Source organism: Cinclus cinclus, chromosome 7 (genome assembly GCF_963662255.1).
Source record: "Cinclus cinclus chromosome 7, bCinCin1.1, whole genome shotgun sequence".
Taxonomy (NCBI): Eukaryota; Metazoa; Chordata; class Aves; order Passeriformes; family Cinclidae; genus Cinclus; species Cinclus cinclus.
Window position 1 is genome coordinate 30,321,145 of NC_085052.1, and position 14,880 is coordinate 30,336,024.

A 14,880-nucleotide genomic window follows, 5' to 3' on the forward strand; every position below is an offset into this window, starting at 1 on the left:
CCTAATATGAGATGCATTTTTCCATGTCTACTTCTGTCTTGGATGTAGCTCTTATTTCCATTTTTTCCTTTTGCTTGAGAAGCCCTATAGTTTATCTAGCACATCCTTATACAATAAAATGTACATTTTGTAAGAATTTATTAAGTATAGTGTTTAGTTTGGCTCATGATGAATTGGGATAAAACATACAAATGCTGCGTGTGAGATGAAAACCTGGTTTGAAAGGCAGTAATACAGGTTTGTCTGATGGAATCTCAGCTGTGTGTATCAGCCCTGACTGTTTCTAGTGATAAATGATGGATGCTTTTATGGGCTTAGCTCCCAAGGGCTCTCAAGGCTGAGGTGGTGCAACTGATGTATCATAGTATGACAGTGCCTTCTCAAGGACTGCAGCTGGCATCAGCAGAGCTGCTTTCCCTGGTGTTTGCCTCTCATCCAGAGCCACCAGAGCCTCTCCAACTGGATGTGGGCCACGGCAGGACTGCCCACATCACATCCCAATGCAGCCTCCCCTCGGGGCGTGCACTCCCTGCTCGGATCTTGCCCACCAGCAAGGGCTTTCATTCCTCCTTGGCTGGATGCTTGGAGTCTTCTGAAGCTGAGACACAGATCACCAAGTTAGTAGAGCAGGCTGCTTGCTGCTTTGAAGGAAAACTTCAATGAACCATGAAGCCTCAGTTAATAATTTTTCTTGCTGGTGTTGTTTTGTACTGCTACCGACAGTGGATTTACCTCTGACCTCTCTCAAAGGGATCCTGTTGTTCCTAATGTTGCTGTAAAAATCTGGCGTTCTAAGGAGTAAACCTAAATTTTTCTGTTTTCCTTTCGTGTTTCTCCTTTCCCTATCTTTTGGAAACATCAGCAACCCTCACAAGCAGCCCGTTCAGCAGCTGGAGGCCAGGGTCCCAGTGGAGAGAGCACAAAGGCAGCCCCTGGTGCTCTCCCCTCCCACGCCCAGGCTGGGGCACTGCCTTTCCTCACAAGCCTTCCCCTGGGTGCCAGGGTGCTGCGAGACCAAAGCTTCGGGTTTAATTCAGTCGTGCCCTTGAAGTCCAGGTGGCTTCTCAAAGCACCACGCGTCCTTTTCATACATCAGGAGCTGGCTTTGACCCAGGAGGTTGTGAAGGAGGGGCTGGAATTTCAGCTACACAGTATGAACAGTTTTATGTTTAATTCGTGCTACCTACAGGCTCCTGCTCTTTGTACAACTGTGATGCGAGGAGAAATCCTCCCTCCGGCCCCTGCTGTTTGGTAGGAAAGGAAAACCCTGCCCGGGGCTTGGGGCTCCTTGCCACGTCTGCAGCGGGGCTCGCAGGACCACCTCTCCGGCAAGCCTTGTGTGCCCTCTAGCTGCTGCGGCCTTCCCGGGAGCCGCCGAGCCTGCGTCTTCCATGAGCCGTGCCGGAGCTTGCAGGCAGGACTTGAAAGCAAATTCTTCAATAATTAAAGTCAGAGGAGCAGTTGAGACCAAGACGTTGATCGCAGTGGATGTTGCCTTGTTTGCCCTGGCATGAGTCAAAGATAAAATTTGTGTTTGCTGCTCAGGTGGAGAATTTGTTGCTCTGAAAGTTATTTGCCTACGGTTTGCACGTTCAGCTGAAGCAGGGGGGAGCGACATGTGAGCAGGGTGAGTCCTGTGGCATCTAGGAAGACGGAAAATGAAAATGTGCTCTGGGGCAGGGAGCAAAGAGTTGGAGAGTTGAAATTTTTTTTGTTTAAATTTTGTAGTTTTTGCACAGGCCTTTTTGTGATGTGTTTCTCTACGGAGTGCAGACTGCTGCAGGCTCACGGCATAGTTAGCTAAGGTGACTCTGAATGCGTGGTGCTTTTTTCTGTCCCAAAGGGACCCAGCAAAGGTGGGGGAGCTTCTTGTGCTCCAGCTGCCTTGCAAACACAGCAATAAAGGGTGTGAGGGCTGGGAGGATGGAGAAGCACTGCTCCTGGTGGCTGGAGGGCAGAGGGTTTGAATGCAGCAGGGAGGGGATGTCACACCAAAATGCCCCCTGTACCCTCTCAGCAATGAGCACAGAGCACCACGCTGCTGTAAGAGCACTCACACTGCTGCTCTGGGAGGGCCAACACACCTTCTTCTCTCTTTTAGCAGTCATAGGGTACAGCACCATCAGCCCCAGGATCTCCTGTGGGTCCAGCAGCTTGAACAGGCTGAGCAGGCACAGGTCTGGTCATGGGGACAGCATTTTTAAGAGTCTGAACAGGCACAGCTCTGGTGATAGATGGAGTTTGTCTGCAAGAGATAGCCAGGTAGAACCTGTGGAGTGGTGAGGTGGATGTAGATTTTTCTGGGGCCAGCTGCGTAGGTAGAGGAAGAAAGTCCTAAACCACAACATTACTCAGACCTCATTGTGGGATCTTGTGGAAAGTTAAGCAGGCAAAACGTTCTGCCCTAGTTTTTAAGTGGTATTCCCCCTGCTAATGAGGAGGGAACCATCTCTGCTACCTGTGCTGCACCAGTGTGATGTTGGAGCAATTCCTGCTTTTCTAGTGCTCCACTAAGGAGGTCTGGCTCAGAACCTCTACCTTTTTGTGCCTCGTGCATTTTCCTTTTGTTTCACATGTGCCTACTAAGTTTGTATTTTAAATCTCCTCTGGTTAGATTTTTCTGAAATGTTATTTCTTATTTCCCAGGACAGGCTTTATATCTGAAACAATTATAAAAGGTGTTGGGCTTAATTGCATCTTCGTATTTAAAAAACTGGATGGGTCCTTGCCCATGTGTTGGGCAAAATGATTGTGCATGTGTTATATAAACAAGTAGCTGTAATGTTTACACAGAGGGCCTTCTCATAGTGTTTTCCTTGCTGCTGCAGGCAGAAAGGACAGCAGGGAGTATGAATATCTGCAAACCTGCACTGTGAAAACCTGCTCAAGAGCAAATATCAGGCCCAGGATCAGCATGGCCTGGGAAGCTGTGGCACTGTGTGTGGTAGGTGCCATGGAAACTTCTCCTGGCAGTAACACAGCCCTCAGCTTGTGCAAGGTGCCTCCGGAGGGAAGTGCTGGCTGCGAGGAATCCGCTTTTACTAGGAGTTAATTTCTACCTTCCACCAACTCTGGAAGGATAACCGCTGACTGAGATGATGCCTAGCAATTATAATCTGATAAGTTAATTGCAGAGAAATGGCCCAATGGCTGCAGTCAGCTTTGGCCAGGCTGCAGGGCTCTGCGGAGGGGAAGGTGAAGTTGTCTTGTGAGCAGCACAGCTGAAATACTGGCGCACTGCTGCAGTCTAACATGGGAGCAGGAGCCTCCCTTTCCATTTGTGTAAGTGAACTTCAATCTGGCTTCTTTGGTCTTTCCTCACACCCTTCCTTCTTTCTCTGAAGGCTGGCTGTCTGCTGCATCTGAAAAGGGAAAAGGGAGGGATTTAGAGGAATGGTGCACAGATATTTTCAGGGTTTTTGGAACACCTTGCAGCTTATATACAAAAATGCTCTAAGATATATTTGGTACATACTAATATTTGTTCTTTTTAGATAACTATTCACACTGTTACACTAACATCATAGTCTAAGCTTTCCTACGTACTGAAACAGCAAAATGTGCTGGGGTGTTTCGAGTGCTGTGTGTGCTTTTGCCATGGCAGCAGGTCTCTCCTGGAGCTCCAGCTCATGGCTTTGCTGCTGCCATGTGTGAAAAACAGCTTCACTATGGCAATTCAGCTTCAAAACCGTAGGAAAATCTTTCCTTTTTCCTTCGGAAAACATAGTAATAAAAACATTCAAGAAGCAGCTGGTTTCACTATGCATTGAGATAATGCCACAAAGAAAATATTTTTAAAATCTGCCTTTTAGATACTATTTAAAAAGTCCCAGTGAAGAAATAGTAAATCTAGGTGTCCCTGGTTTGGACTTCTGATCTCATTGCCTGGTAGGAACACAAGGACAAAATGCAGCAGTTACTGTGGGTAATGGCACCTGCCTGTAAAGCAAGCAAGGGGCTTAAGGGAGGTGGGAAAGAAGGCAGGACTCCTTTCAGAGTACCAGGCAGAATTTTACCTTTTCTTAAATATTCCTGGAGGACATTATTCTTAAATACATATTATATATATATATATTTTTTTTTTTTAGAATGTATCTAAGCATATATTTAGATATATATTTACAAATACCCCCAGGAAGCCCTGCAGGGCTGCAGAGCTGGCTGTGCCCACCAGGGCAGCCCCTGTCATCACAGTGCCCCTCAGGGACAGGCACCCTCCACCAGAGCCCACCAGCTTCCCAGCCCATGAATCTGCTAGGACGAAAAAACAGCTTCCTTCATCATCAGGCAGGATGAAAAATGCAAGTTGTTTGTGATTTCACATGCTTTTGCATCAGTTGTTGGGGTAAGAAATTTGGAATAACTGGGTGAGCAGAAGGGAGCCCCTTCCGAGGCTTGTGCCATGGCTGCCACCTAAATTCCACTTCGAGTTCCTTCATGAATCCTGCATTTTTATTTTTTTTTATCCTCAGGAATTAGGCAGAAATTCACAAATTTCGTGGGGTTGGAAGGCTGTGCACCAGCACAGGATCAGCTTTTTCCTGACTTTTGGGGCTCTTTTGAGGGGAAGTGACCCCTCTCTGTCCTGAACAGTTCATCTGCCTCAACACAAAGCCCCATTTTCCCTGACAGTAGGGGTGAGGGGGGCTTTATTGGAGTTTACCCCATCACATGTCTTTTCTCAGCTCTACAGAAGAATATTAGCATTTTAGGAATATACAGTGGAAATAAAATCTGCCCTAAGATACTACTAAAAAGACAATAATTTTACTGAAGCTGTAGATCTTTGGAGGCTGAAATAATAAAAGCCAGTCACTGTTTATCACTTGCCTGTTTTTATTCCCCAGAAATCATTCTCTTCTGTACAAGTTAGGCACACAACAAATAAAGTTTCACCAGATCTACAGCTCAGCAGAGAAAGAAGCAGCTTTGGTGTTCCTCTGGAAACCCTTGCACAGGATGCAAAGCAATATGGGGTTCCTTCTCTTGTGACACAGATGGTGGAGTACCTGGAGGTATTTGGTAAGTTCATATTTTTTCTGCTTGGCTTTTGGAAACTGATATTCTTTGTTTAAGCTGTACTTCTCAGTCGTAAATGCTGAAAAGTCCTTATTCACAATAATTGTGTTTTCTTAAAGGAGCTCTTGCTTTTTGAACTCCAGTTCTTACCTCAAAGGTGTGGTAAAGCAACCACTGTTACTGTTCTACATTTCTTCCACAGGTCTGGAGCGTGTCGGAATATTTCGGATTGGTGGCTCAGCAAATAAAATCAAGGAATTGAGGCAGAAGTACAATCAAGGGGAAAAAGTAGACCTTATTAATGATGGAGATGTTGATTCTGTGGCCAGTCTCCTGAAGCTCTTTCTGAAAGAACTACCGGTAGCTGTTTTTCCAGACAATATTTGCTCTGGCTTGCTAAAAACTTTCCAAGGTACAGAACGGGGACCTTCCAAAACTCTGTCCTTTCACTGACAGTGGCAGATAATGTGCTTATTAAACCTTCTATAAACAAGATTTTTGTGTTTCCTTAACCTGAGACTGATGCTTAATTTCCTTGGAGGGACCAGGCATCTATGAACGTGTCTACAGTCTTTTTAAAATTCATTGAGTCTTTTGGATTCCCTTCCTTCCTGTGGTGATAAATCCTGCCATCCAATCCTGTATTCTCCTAGGAAGCTCCTCTTCTGCATGCTTTCTTCTTTAAGTTGCATACCATTTTAATTACTGAGATAATATTTTTAGTTTTAATGTAATCACCACCATAATGCTGCTTGTGTTTTTATATACACACTGTCTCTTTTTTATTTAACCTTCTCTGGTAAAGGAGATTTTTCTGCACATCACTATTGTAATTTAGAACTTTATTTTAATTAGCATTTATTTTAACAGTCCTCTTACAATCTCCTTGGACAGCAGTGTGTGGAGCAGCATGTAAAACCAAGATGAGCACCCCACGAGTCCACTGCCTGGTTCCCCACTCATGTCTGTAATGTCTGAGCTCTGTTCTCAGTCTGTCCAGTCATTTTGACTGGTAACTAATTAAGGTGTTTTCATACAAATAAGTGAGTTTTGTGGGTCACTTTGCAGTGTGCTTTTGTTCGAAGTGCCTGTGTAGGAGTTTACAAAGAAAGAGAAAGGAAGAAGTTTCATGAACTGTGAAAGTCTATGCAGAAAGACCTACGGGGCTTTTGCAAGTGTTTTGTTTTTTCTACCTTGAACAGACTCGCTGCTTGTTTTTTAAATTATTTTTTCCTCTTCATCCCCTTTTCCATTTCTCTCATTAATCAGTTGAACACCATGGGCCTTGGCCTGTGCAGAATGTGTTTTTTTAGGGCTAAAATTACCCTCAAGGGCATGATTTGCTTACAAAAATGTCAAATCTACACAGACGTGTCCTGGTGATCTATGGCAAATTTGAGCATCAGCTGCCAATTATTGAGCAGTGCTGTCATCTCAGTTCTAGTAACCAGGAGACTTTATCCTACTGATACAGAACTGCTGATCAAATGGAGCTGTTTATGAGCCCATTTTTTGCCTTGTTACCCTTCTTTGAAGAATGAGAACCAAGAAAATGTTAAGTATCCCCAATTTAGAATTTTAAGCATCTCTTGTGTAACTACAGTTGCATATTTATAGAGCAAAGATGTTTTGAGTCTGAGAGCTACCAATTAGTCAGGAAGTGAAGATGATGTGGGACTGAAAGGGGACAATTTCTCATTCCTCTTAATGAAAATCATACAGCATGTGTAAAATCTCTTGGGAGAGTCAAGGCTGACAGCTCTGTACCATCTTTCAAGGCAGCTTTGAGGATTCAGGTATGTGACTCCTGCCTGCAATTTCATTAGGAAAGCAGCAAGTGCTGGGTGATTCTACCATAAGTGGAAAAATACCAGAATCAGTGTTTTACGGTGAATGTAAAAATCAGTACCTGGAAAATCTGTGGTTCTTAAATATTCATAGGTGAAAAACTTACGTCAAAATTTAGTGTACAAAATCCTTGTTTGGGACATATTTATTCTTCCACTTTGTTCTAACATATTTTTAAACCTTCCTTCTTTCTTATATCTAATGTGTATGATGAAATTGTACTAGTATGAGGAATATCTATGATATAAGTTTGGCTATTTTTTTTTCCCCCCAGAGCACAAAATTAATACAACAGAATGCATAGAGAACCTGAGACAGTTGCTCAGCTGCCTGCCCAAAGCCCATCAAAATCTTCTTCAGTTCCTGTCTGCTTTCCTGTTAAAGGTAGCAACCTACAGTGCAGTGAATTTCATGACTCTGGAAAACCTGGCCATCGTGTTTGGACCTGCTCTGTTCAAGTGAGTCCTCTCTATTCAGCTGCCTCAAACTGCACAACAAGATCACACCTCACAGGGAGGCTTTCTGTCATAACTCTGTGTCCAATAGTCAGTGGAGCATTTTGTAAATTTGGTGTTTATATGGTGTATTAAGGGCAGATGTGACAAGTTCTGAGCTGGTGACTGACCAGACAGGGCAAGCCTCAAGTAAGAAACCATATTAATTGACTTGGGGGCTAGAGAGATGTTTAATGAAAACTACTTTTCTTAGCCAAGGTAGGTGCTGACTGTGGAAGCTACTTAGTTGTTGCATTCAATTCTGGAAAGCCCACCCTCATTTTGACTTTGTAACAGCATTTGATTGCAGAGAAATGAATCCCTACTGTCAAAAAAGAGAAGCAACTCATTCTGCCCTCGTTGCTAAAATTGAAGTTGATATCCAAACAGAGCCAGCTGAGCTTGCAAGCAGTGAGTGCTTGGCTGGAGCTAGAGAAGGCATGCTCAGGGTGATGGTGAGTGGGCACAAAACTGGAAACTAAAAAGTGTGGGGGGGGACAACAACAGGTCCTGCAAGTCAAGGTGGTAAGAAGGAACAGCCTAGTGTGATCAGATAATGGAGGATTTTCCCTTTTGTTGTTGACACTAGAGGATGTTAAATATTTGTACCTGTTACAACTTGTAAACCATTGTTTTAGTGGGTCACAGCCATGACAGCTTTATATGAACTATAAGCCAATGGCACTTTGCAAAATATATCTATTAGCAGGTAATATCTTCTATGCAGTAAAAAAGCCTTGTTATTCAGTTGGGTGGGTTTTTTTAATGGCAAGCCAAGTTTATTTTAAAAGTACATATTCAGCAAAATGGGTACCCAGCATCAATGACAGGCTTTGTTTTGGGGAACTGTACTTTTGACCCTTGCTCCTGTTTCATAGGTGGTCTCTGTTACCCTGCTCTTTGGGTTTATTACCAGGTCTACCAGAATTTGTATCTTTATATCTTTAACAAAAGCACAGCAAGGGAACCAAAGCTAACAAGATGTGGTGTGGTTGGAGCTATACCATTCTGCCCTCTGGGAAAAAAACCTCACCATGGGGGATATTCAGCTATGTAACAAAGCAGTTTTGCAACCAGGCCCCAAGTTCCTTGATATCTGAATACTAAATTTAGTAAATGAGTGGAGACAGATGAGGTTTATTTATCAGTGTTTTGATTAGTTGTGTGGTGATACGTGTAAGCATTGGCTGATGCTAAAAGGCCTTCACTGATAATCTATCCCTTGGCACCCACATTAATTCAAAAAGCACTTCACTGACTGTCACTCTTCTGCCATCAGGTGACATTTGCACTCACCTGGGGCTTCTGTGCATGCACACACATGCGAGAAGACTTTATCTCTGTTCCCAAATTATCCCGGTGTGTGCCCACTGATTCCTGTATCTGCATATGCCCAGTAAGCTCCCTTACTGATTGATGAACTGCTTCAGTTTTTAAATGTCCCACTCTTCTGAGACACGGCCCAGATACTTCTGAACACGTGCCTTTGCCTGATTTTAAAGTACATTCAGTACATTTGTGGCAATGACCTGTTTGAGAAGCCTTGAAAGCAATCAGCATAGGGTTTCCCTGCCAGTGACCTGTCACAACAGCTACCATAAATAGAAGTAGGTCTGCCCTATAAATGTTATCTTCACCTTTTTGCAGTCATTCTACCTCCTAGGGTTATGAGAAATCACCTTTTTGGTAGTTGGGCAGAGAGAAGAGCCTTGCAACTGGCTCTGACAGTGAGATTGCTCTATACCACTTCATGCTGAGTGACCTGATGATTCAGAATAAATCATTGGCATTGTCCTGTACAGCAGCAAAATTCAAGGTAGTCAGCTGTGGCAAATCATATCTGCTGACACAGGGGAAAGTCATAAATAACCTTTATGTCTTTCAGAGCAAGAATTAGAGCAATTATCTGGCACATTATGAAACATTTGGCAGCCAGAGTGTAGGACATTGAGACATGTTGGGCAGTACTTGTTATAGTTGCTCAGTGTAAATGTGAAGGTTATGGAAAAAAACAGTTCTAGATCTAATCTGCAGTAATGTGTACTCCATGCAATTGCTGGAATTAACCTTCTGGAGGTAATGGCAGATCCATGTCTGGCATAAATTCATTGCTGGTGTTAAAACTGTTCTTCATGTGTTCTGGCAATTTATATTTTTGTGAAATTACTTCTTCCTTCTTTGACATTAAACAACTAAACGAAATTGTTTCTGAGCCTTTTTGCTTTAAATTTCTTATCTATTTATATTCAAGTGTAAGTTCTGTCTATGATTATCACCTATGTCAATCTTTTGGTGTTTTTATTTGTGGAGACCTGTCATACTTACAGTTTCACTGAAGTGACTGAGTAGGAATATTCACTAATTAGAACGTGGAACCCTGATGGGCCTTGGGAACACAAAAGAAAAATATTAAACTTTGTACCTTATAAGTCTAAACTGCACATACTTTGTGATTTGTAGCTCTGGTTATTGTAACACAAAAATTATAAGGCTTGGTACAGGTATTACATTGAAAGCCTAGTTAGAGGATATAATGGAAAACTCCTGGTTTTGTCCTAGTATCTGTAAATGCCTAGAAGAATGTGTTGCTATGCTTTTATCAGAGATTTGCCTGATGTTACTTGAATTTCCATGGATACTTTGTTATGCTTCATCTCGTTGAAGAGATTTTTAGTTCTGATCTCAGTAAACAATTCTTGCATGAGTGCACAAGGACTCCAGCCAGCCAGCTGTTTGCTTCTACTCACTTTGACTCATTGTTTCTGTAAATTTGCAGCAAGCCTGTGGTGGCAGGGAACCTTGGCAGATCTCCTGGACAAAGCCAAGGCAAGGGACTTTTGTGGACTTTTTAGCCTGCGCTTTGTGGCAAAGCAGCTTTGAAAGTTTTAGACTCGCTCAAGAAAACCAGTGGCTAATTCCTGATGGTCAGGTTTTACTTGTTTCTTATTTGTATTGAGTGTTCTGTGATTCGTCCTGCAGCTGATTATGGAGCTTTTATAGGGAAGTGCAGAATATACCTCAGTAGTTCTGCACTTCCTAGAATCATGTGCCTGGATTTAGCAGTGTGGGAACCTGGTTGCTCTTTACTGTCACCCCAATAATGCAGTTTCTGATAGGGGCAGAAGTATCTGAAGAGGCAGGAAGTGACAAAATTAATTGAAAGCCATTGTGGAAGGTGGCTGAAGAGAATACTAGAAGTGTATTCTCTATATTTGGACTGCACACCTGTTGCCACCATGAATATCTGCTGATGAGACATTGATATTTTGAGTCAGCTGTCTCATCCCAGTCTATAGCTTAGATCTGTTTCAGGATGAAATGAGAACTGGGCATACAAACACAGGCTGCTAATAAGGGAAAGGAGGACTCAATGAGTGGTGTGAGAGCCATTTATCTTCCTAAATAGGTTGTGCAGTTCTCCTTCTGGTAAGGAGTTAACAGCTGGTCGAGGTGGATTCAGGAACAGATGTCCAAGCTAAGGAAAGAAGCTGAAAAAGAAGACAAAGGACTAAAAATATTGCTTGTCTAGCCTGTGAGCTGAGGGTGTTGATGTTTGGATAAGTGATGAATAATCTCTTAGGATTGTTGTAAGCAGCAAAGGCTATTGCTCAGTCAACCAGGTTTTACAAGCAGCCTTTTATATTGTGGACAAACTGTGTCTGTCCCAAGAAAAATGGGAATCCAAGAAAAAGCAATGTTAACTAATCCTAAAGAAGGAGCTGATGACAAAGTGGTTCATCCTGTAAACCTCTCTGTGTTGCACCTGGCTATGACTCTGCTTAAACTTTCTGCTTTCAAAAGGAGCCCAAACTCAAGTCCTTACAGAAACAACAGTAAGTTTACAAAAGAGGAACACGAATTAAAGCAGTTGGACTGGGCCCAACGTGTATATTTGTACTTTAAAATTGCAAATGAATAATGAATGTACTCATTTGGCAAACAGAAGACTGGTGTATTCATGCTCCACATTAGCCTCCAGAGTTTATGAATTTCTTCTTTAAATATTAATATTGTGCTGGGTGTAACTGAGTTGGTGCAACATGGCTGGAGAAGCTCCATTAAGGGCACAGCATTTAAGTAAGTGTTATTCTGGATGGTTGGCAGGGGTGAACACACAAGTCCTTCAGGGACTGAGATTAGAATCCTGTGTAAAAATTATTTTAATTAAATTATTCTGGCTTGACAGGGATAATAAAAATTCAACTATTATTCATAAAAAAAACCCAAAAATGTGGGGAGAACAAGAAAGAAAAGAACCCAAACTCAGCACGGTTAATGGGAACATCTGGAATTTCCACTTCCCGTTATGTCTGTGGATTTATAAGTTAATACACTGAAGCAGTTTTTCACCTGTGTTTTTTTCCCAGACAGTTCTGGTAATAAGACTTTCTATTGATCAAAGTTCACCTTCATACATGAAGGTAGAACAAAACCACTCTTTCCATCCCAATGCCAGTGAGCAATGGCAGATTGATAGGCCACTTTTATTTTATTTTTTCTGTCCTTTTCATCAGGTTCTAACTACTTTTCTGTGCTGCCACGAAGATCCATTGTGTTGTGAGCCATTGCAGCAAAGCTGGGCTCTGTCACTGGAAGTCCTGGTGTTGTGAGCCCACCAAGCTCCAGTGCAACTGCTGCTTTGCTGAATTCTCTTGGGTACTGGGAGGGCTCCCTGTGTCACTCTTGATCAGCTCCCGATCTGAGAGCTCCTCAGATTAATCCATCTCCTCCTCCTTTAGGATTCCTGTCAGCCCCTTGGCTTGTGAAGAACAAAGGCTTTACAATGGCCTCCTGCTGTATTTGCTTCAACACCAGGAGATGCTTTTTGTTGACCTGAACCCTTGTTTCTCACAGACACAAGCAGATGGCCTTCAGGTAAGAAAGTTACAGCAAGAAATCAAAAGTGCTTCGTTAGGTTGAAACCCAGAACTAGAAATACATTTGCTTATGCACATGTAATTAACGAAAGTAGCTTGTAGCTAGCAATGCAAATATTCTTGATATACTTAAGCTGGAGAGGAAACATGAGTGTTAAAATTCTAATTTGGAAAAATGTGCAAATGCAAAAGCAAAAGGTCAAGAAGAAAATGCCAAGCTGTTCCACTTTAAATATATTAATGCCAAGCTTTGTTAGATCAAAGCCGCTGGATTTTTCCTCGAGTGAAACACTTTTTATTTTGTGTGTATGTTTTTCTATACGTCGGTGATACAGGAAAGTAAAATCAGAGGGTTTGAAAACCCTTTCTTATATTTTAGAACTCACTGCGTATGTTCCAACCTCTCCTTGGGCATTTTCTTTTCTAAAACATTGTTAGCACTTTGATTCCTTTCTTGCCTCTTTATTGAAAAACTCGTAGTGGAAGAAACATGATAGAATCCTGGTTTGGGTCAATATAAATCTTGTTTTCACTTTGTGATGTAGTGTATCATTGTTGCTTAACTTGAAATTTATTTTTGGAAAAAGACATGAAGGAAACGTTGTAGCAAACCGCTCCACAGTGCAGTTTTGTGATCCCTGTTCATGGTTCATGGGGAGGCTGGCAGCAGTGTGCCAGGTCAAGTGATGGAATGTGCAAGAGATTAGCACTGCATATACATGTGGATGATGATATTTGTGTTTATGACTCCTTAACTTTCTGGCTTCTTTCTCCAAGTATCCCCATTAAGGAAAACTAGCAGACTTCTAATACAAAGTCAAATTCAATATTTAGAACATATTGCATATCCCAAGGAGAATATTGGGAATGCAATGCTCCTTGGAAGCTTTCTTAGAAAACAAAACTTGTACGGATGCAGGTAAAAAGAACCGACTATACTGATAAGAGGATGTTTCTAAAATAATGCTTCATTTCTACAAGACATGGCCCCAGATGTAACCCTAGGATTGTTTGACACTAAGACAGTGCTGGAGCCCATGCTCCCAGCTCCCCTTTCTCTCTGAAGAAGTCCCATGTCACTACCACCTCTGGGAGTTTCTGAATGAGTACTCACATGAACACACAAAGTCAAGGTATTAGCTGTCTCAAGAGACCTACTTCTGTTTGCAAATGCTATAAGAAGCATCAGCAACTGAAAGAAACTGGAAAGGTATTAGAGAAGCCACGAAGCTTGGCTCTCACTTGCAGTGCTTTTGTTTTAGAACCAGCTTCACTCCCTGTAATTCTGCAAAATGTCAGTCTGTCTGGAATTGTGGTGATGTGGGAAAGAATTCTGCTGAAAAGCTCCTCTCAAGTTCTTTAATAAAGCCTCAGACAAGGCATAGACATGGGGTACTCTCCCCTGCTCTGAGGTAAGCTTATGAAAGAAATCCCATCTGTGGGTGAGAATGGAATTCAGTATCCTGTGGCTGATCTTGATTTTGTAATTTTTGGCAGGAAACCCAGTACACTGGATAGGTACCCTTCATCTTTCATAATACAACAATTGCTCAAGGTCCACTAAATTAGAAACATCAAAGTTGGGTTTACAAACTAAACATATTAAAAGTCCATGTTTTTCTTCCAGTAAAACAAGCAAAAAGTGAAATGGCAAACCTGGCTCAGATACCTTGTTACGTCTTGGAAATGAAACTTGTTTTTATTGGCTTTTACACAGGTACTTGCATTTGGACTGCTTAATTCCTCTGATTTTGTTCTTGGGTTGTATTTTTTTTCCCCACTTCAACATTTTAAGTTAACTTGAACTCTGTCAAACTAAACCTATGCCAATCTGGCAGGCCTGCCATACAGCTGACAAGACTTAACCTTCAGGTGTGCTGTTTGTGGGCTGAAACAGGCAGATTGATTGCTCTGAGCAGAGTTCTTAGTGTCTCAGAGTGCCAGGAGCCATCTCATTTATGCTGTGTGTGCTGGCTGATACAGACTGGGAGAAGAATTTGCAAGCTTTTGGTAGTTCAGAACTATAACCCTGGGCTGGGCAGTAGACTATTCACAGCCAATTATATATAAAGACAGTGGTTTCAAGTTATATCCCAGCCATGATGTAATTTAACTTGTCCTTTCTCCTGTATGTTTTATATATATTTCCCCCTCTTAAAATAGTGTCAGAATGCTGCAAAATCCTACCAGGCTGGGGTTTTGTGTCTGTGTGTGGGGTTTTTTAGTGCATTTTATTTGAACCTTGATTTTATCCCCCTTCCACTCCACTGCTCCTGAGTATTCACCAGCATTTAAAGCTGTCCTATAACCTTCTGCCCTAGCCCAAAAGCTGCACTGGTACCAAACTGATTTTCATGTTTGGATTAAATAATTCTTTAAAAAGAGGTCAGGCACTGTGGTGTTGGTTTTGAGCTGAGGCCTCTCTAGATAACTGTCTTGAACCCAAGGAATATCAATAGCTGTGTTGGATGTGTGCAAGATTATCTTAACTTCTATAGTGTAATTTAATTATGAACCAAACCTTGCTAATAGCAATTTGTCATTTCTGAATCTTACATTCCAGATAAAAGTTGAATATGTATTTTTTTATTTTTTTGTATCTAGTCCAAGAATGTGTTTCTGTATCTCCTGTTTGTACAGAA

General features: G+C 42.1%; 1 protein-coding gene across 1 annotated transcript in view; it reads left to right on the top strand.

Moving 5' to 3' along the window:
* The first annotated feature begins 3,252 nt into the window (after positions 1-3,252).
* The window catches only part of FAM13C (family with sequence similarity 13 member C), a 116,022-nt gene continuing 104,394 nt past the window's right edge, over positions 3,253-14,880 (top strand). Inside the window, exons 1-5 of the mRNA XM_062496085.1 lie at positions 3,253-3,282; positions 4,848-5,022; positions 5,222-5,431; positions 7,142-7,325; positions 12,101-12,236. Coding sequence (XP_062352069.1) covers positions 3,253-3,282; positions 4,848-5,022; positions 5,222-5,431; positions 7,142-7,325; positions 12,101-12,236 — 735 coding nt within the window. The remainder of the gene's footprint in view (positions 3,283-4,847; positions 5,023-5,221; positions 5,432-7,141; positions 7,326-12,100; positions 12,237-14,880) is intronic.